This window comes from Aplysia californica, unplaced genomic scaffold (assembly GCF_000002075.1).
Source record: "Aplysia californica isolate F4 #8 unplaced genomic scaffold, AplCal3.0 scaffold00818, whole genome shotgun sequence".
In the NCBI taxonomy this organism is placed as follows: domain Eukaryota; kingdom Metazoa; phylum Mollusca; class Gastropoda; order Aplysiida; family Aplysiidae; genus Aplysia; species Aplysia californica.
This window is the reverse complement of record NW_004798088.1, coordinates 223,364-228,626: the sequence shown is the minus strand read 5'-3', so window position 1 is coordinate 228,626 and position 5,263 is coordinate 223,364. Positions and strand designations below refer to the sequence as shown.

The 5,263-nt window shown below is 36.5% G+C and overlaps 1 protein-coding gene across 1 annotated transcript; it reads left to right on the top strand.

The window, feature by feature from the left end:
* The first annotated feature begins 2,307 nt into the window (after nucleotides 1-2,307).
* LOC101859520 (cysteine synthase 1) lies at nucleotides 2,308-4,380 on the top strand. Its single transcript, XM_005109814.3, has one exon. The coding sequence runs from the start codon at nucleotides 3,151-3,153 to the stop codon at nucleotides 4,222-4,224; it is 1,074 nt and encodes a 357-aa protein (XP_005109871.1). The 5' UTR covers nucleotides 2,308-3,150; the 3' UTR covers nucleotides 4,225-4,380.
* The last annotated feature ends 883 nt before the right edge of the window (nucleotides 4,381-5,263 follow it).

Genomic DNA, 5,263 nt, shown 5'->3' with positions numbered 1-5,263 from the left:
GGGGGTGGAAGTAGAAAAGGTGGAGGCAAGACGGTCCGAGAACGGTAGTATAAGAACGTACAGGGTGGGGGTGACATTTCGGACGCTATAATCAATGGGGTCAGGTCAGGGGCTCAGAAGACCAACAGATAACAAAAGCATTCGCCTGTCGACCCTGAGGTTGCTTTGACCTAACCTCTTGGGCCATGTGAAACACATAAAATAGGGCCCTATACGCAGACAAACGAAGTTACTCGATAATTTTATAAGATTGGTCTTTCGCAATTGAGAATCGAAAATAGAACTCACTTCTTCATCAAACTACGACAAAGAGTCTAACCTTTTGACAACATGCTGACCAGCTGGAATGAGTGAAAAAAAAATTAATTAAATTAATTAAAATAGATCTGCATGTACAAACAGAGCATAATAATTTAACAATGAAACTTTAAAATATGGAAAGTATAATTACATGTAATTGCCTTTTTTTTATACTACAAACAACAATAAGTGCATCAAAGCATAATACAGGTAGATCTATAGTCATAATGATGATCAATCATTTGGCAGTCGACACACTTCTTCATCAAACTACGACAAAGAGCCTAACCTTTTGACAACATACTGATCAGCTGGAATAAGCGGGAGAAAAATAAAATAGATCTACTTGTACTTAGTACAAACAGAGCATAATATTTGAAAATGAAACTTTAAAATATTGAAAGTATAATTAATTGCATTTTTACTATAAATAACAAGTGCATCAAAACATAATACATGTAAAGGCATAATGATGATCAATCATTTGGTAGTAGTCTACAGAGACACAAGCACGTGCTCTATGTATTCTGCTTTTTATATAAAGACTTAAAGATAAGCATTAATATTGTAAAACAAATGTCATCCATCGCCACACAGCATTATAATATGCTTTATCTGTAGGTCTATAATACAATCAACAAGTCTCCGACAGGACGCATAAAAACAAGATTTATTATTGAAAACGTTTCAGGCTCCATCGACACGATGTGATCAAATTAGAAAGCAGACTGCTTGAGCTTGCCCCTGACAGCCAACTCGGACTGAATGGAATACAGAATTTCAGCAAACAGACTGAAAGCTTACTCTATTCTAATTTGGCATCCCCGCTGACGAAACATACTTCTAGGGTCTTCTTCGAACTGAAACTTTGAAGCAATAACCACTATGATATACACAATTAACGGGCTGGATTGAATTGATTTTAAAAAAATAAGTTTTAGTATTCCAACATGCAACACCATAACGTACTGACAATAAAATAATAATAATAATAATAATAATAATAATAATAATAATAATAATAATAATAATAATTTAAAATTTAAAAATTTAAAAAATAAAAATAATAATAATAATAATAATAATAATAATAATAATAATAATAATAATAATAATAATAATAATAATAATAATAATAATAATAATAATAATAATAATAATTCAATGATGATAATGATAATGAAAATAACGATCATGATCATGATCATGTCTGTCTGTCTGTCTTACATTCCCCCTGCACTAATGGCCATTATTATTATTGTGTTGATGTGCTTCTCCTTTACTCAACAAACCAACAAAGCGAAACTTCTTTTTGCTGAACTTCTTTTTTTTTCTCTTTTTTTTTGGGGGGGGAGGTTCTGTTTTGTTTTGTTTGGATTGTTTATTTGTTGTTGTTTTTTCTTTGGGGGTTGTTGTTGTTGTTGTTGTTGTTTTGATTGTTTTGTTTTGTTGTTTTTTTGTTTGTGTTGGCTTCTTGTTTCGTTCTTTTTTGTTTTGTTTTTGTTTTGTTTTTGTTTTTGTTTTTGTTTTTGTTTTGTTTTTTGTTGGGGTTTTTTCGTCGTTGGTTGTTTTTTTGGTTGATTTTTTGTGGGGGGTTGGATTGCGTCCATACGGCAATGCATATTATTATGTTCTGTCCAAAGAGGTTTGGTCCTGGCTTGAAAGAATGCTCCAATATATGCACTTTGTAATATATATCGAAGTATCTCTCTAAACGAGATGTTTCATGCCTCTGGTGTACGAAGTAGGCCTACTGAATTTTGACTGATATCGACCATAGAAAATTGAGCTAGATTTCAACGACAATCAGTGTAGAGAGTCAGATTTCGTGCAAACATTCTAAAAACCTTCTTTACAACTTATGACCCCCCCCCCCCCCCCCCCAACCCCCTCTCCATTTCCAGCCAGGAAATTTAATTATTAAACATTTGTAGAAAGCAGTTTACAGCTTTCGTTTTGAACCAGGAGTGTGTTACGCTTTGTTTCATTATGCATTTACCTTCTACTTTTATAAAAATCAATGTTTTGGAACGTGTATTCTGTTCCGTAGCTAAGCGCTTTGTAAAACGCCTCGGAAAGAGTCTTCCATTCTCACTGGACAGTAGGCCTAATAATAATGCGTGCACTATTATATAATATTACTATAAGGAAGTGACTCTGAGCATATCACTGCCTTGAGCGTGTTGAATTTATGTCCCCGAAATAATTAAACTATTAGATATTTAAAAGAATATTGACAAACAACTAGATTACTAAAAGAAAGCTTTTCATAGTCTATAATAATAATGGTTTGAATTAAAAATAAGAAATGAAAACTTGATCTCCACAGGTTTTTGTTTAAACTATTAGATCTAGCTGTGGGTCTATAGAGCAGTGCTATAGCAATCTGAAAGCTGAAAGGAGCTGATTAATATTAGATACATGTATTTGGGTACTAAATCTATGTCTTTGTTATTCAAATAATTTCGTCATTATTTAATGCAATAAAGACAAGTGTACTGCATAATAATATCATTCACGTGCATAATATGCGACAGAAACGATATTCAACAAATAACGTACATGTTCTTTTATCAAGCCTTTTGAAAAACAGCCTAGTAGCGGAACGGCTTCTATTGTCCTTAATATTAGGTCAAAGTTCAAAAAGCTAGCAAAGAGCAGAGAGGTCATCATTTGCCTTCCTTCCTTCCTTCCTCCAGCAAAGGTAAACGAAGATCCAGCTACTGCTGCAAACAACACAACAACAGGCTAGCAGGCAGTTGGCAGAGTCACCAATGCCAGAGAGAAGAGGTGTGAGGTCTAATTAATGAACTTGTTTCTTGACGGTGACTGTGCAAGTTTGTTTATAACATGAATTCGCAATTTACGGTGAGGTTTTGGACTTCTATTTCTTTATTCAAGAGATATTCATCAAGTAACGTAATCAGACATGGTTTAGTTGGTATGGTTGGTCGGACACCCATGGTTCGACTAAACAAAATCAGCGATGAAACCGGCTGCGACATCCTTGCGAAGGCGGAGATGTGCAATGGAGGGGGTTCTGTAAAAGATCGTGCTGCTTATTTTCTTATCCGAGAAGCCCTAAACAATGGCCAGCTTAAACCAGGTGGCACTGTGGTGGAAGGCACTGCAGGTAATACCGGTATTGGTTTGGCCCACATGTGTCTATCTATGGGTTTTAAGTGTGTTATTTACATGCCCAATAACCAGTCTCAGGAGAAAATAGATTTGCTGAAAACCCTAGGTGCTGATGTAAGGCCTGTCCCTGTAGTGCCATGGGATGACCCCAACAACTACAACCACCAAGCTAAAAGGTTTGCAGACAGCATCGAGAATGCAGTCTGGACAAATCAGTTTGACAATCGAGCAAATCGCCAGGCTCACATTGAGACGACAGGACCCGAAATCTGGGAAGAAACTAACGGCAAGGTTGACGCTGTGACATTTAGCACAGGAACTGGAGGCACCCTAGCTGGTGTTGGCATTTTCTTGAAAGAGAAAAACCCCAAAATACAGGTGGTATTGGCCGATCCTCAAGGCAGTGTCCTCTATAACTACTTCAAACACGGCAAGTTCGAGAGAACTCCTGGCGATTCCATCACGGAAGGAATTGGGCAAGGGCGTCTGACAGAAAATCTGAAAGGGGCACCCGTGGACGATGCATGGCCGATTATGGAGCCTGATCTACTCAACATGACTTTCAGACTTTTGGACGAGGAAGGCTTTTTTGTGGGGGCATCGACTGGACTGAATGTTTTCTCTGCATATCAGCTGGCAAAACAGATGGGTCCCGGACACACGGTGGTCACATGTCTGTGTGATACCGGACAACGTTACTATGCCAAATTGTTCTGCAGGGAAGTGTTGGAAAAGCGGGGACTGCTGGACTCTTTATCGGAAAAATATCACAAGTATTTACATTAATTTGCCCCAATGTTTTTACAGAGGTATAATGTAAGTATTAGAATTTATAAGCAAAACTCTATTAAGCTTCTTTGATTAGAACATCCATTCTTTTGACTCTCGGCGTCTAGGCTGCTGTGATGCTCAAGGGGAAAATAGGGAAAGATTATACGATATATATATATATATATATATATATATATATATATATATATATATATATATATATATATATATAACACGCTACATTTGGTGTCGGAAGGCTAGTGGTAAGGCCACCGGGACGAGTTCGGGGGTTTGAGCTGCGGGCTTGACGTTGTGTCCTTGGGAAAGGCACTTTACATGAATTTTTCCGTCACTTCACCCAGGTGGGAATGGGTAGGCTACCAGGACGTAGACAGTGAAGGCTTTTGTCAGCATTATGTTAGTGTTTTGCCTGTAAAATGGCAGCTTGCATTGTGTGTATACTTAAGAAGTTGAGATTGTTTTATTATAATGCTATCTGGTCTGCTGAGGTAATAGTAAGATTGTAAAGCACATGCATCTATAGAGAGCTTACTGTTGAGCAGGAATTTGCCGCTGTACAAATAGGATATATTATTTTTGTTACATCATATGAATTTATATTTCAGCCACATTTCATCATACAATTTTGTATTGGCTGGCTAGTTTGCTGTCTGTAATAAAAAGTATGACCAAGCAAACTGAAAAAGTGGTAATGGATCCTAGTTGAAATGGCTGAAAATCTATACTCAACTGGGGCAACCATAATCATAATAACCATAATAGGACAAACCCAACTGTGTCATGTAAAACAGTAAATATTTTGCTTTAATCTGACGTTAAATATTAATGCGTCACTGCTATTATATTGACTTTGACTGTCATTCCTCGCATGCTGGAGGATTCAGTTTCAGTTGAGATTTATGACAATAACTTAAAATAGTTCAGGCATTAATTTTGTGGAGTTGTATAAATGTCAATGTCCACTGTGACCTACCAAGCTGATTTAATTCTCGTATTTTAAGAAAAAGATTTTTAAAATTGTTGCCTTTTTACA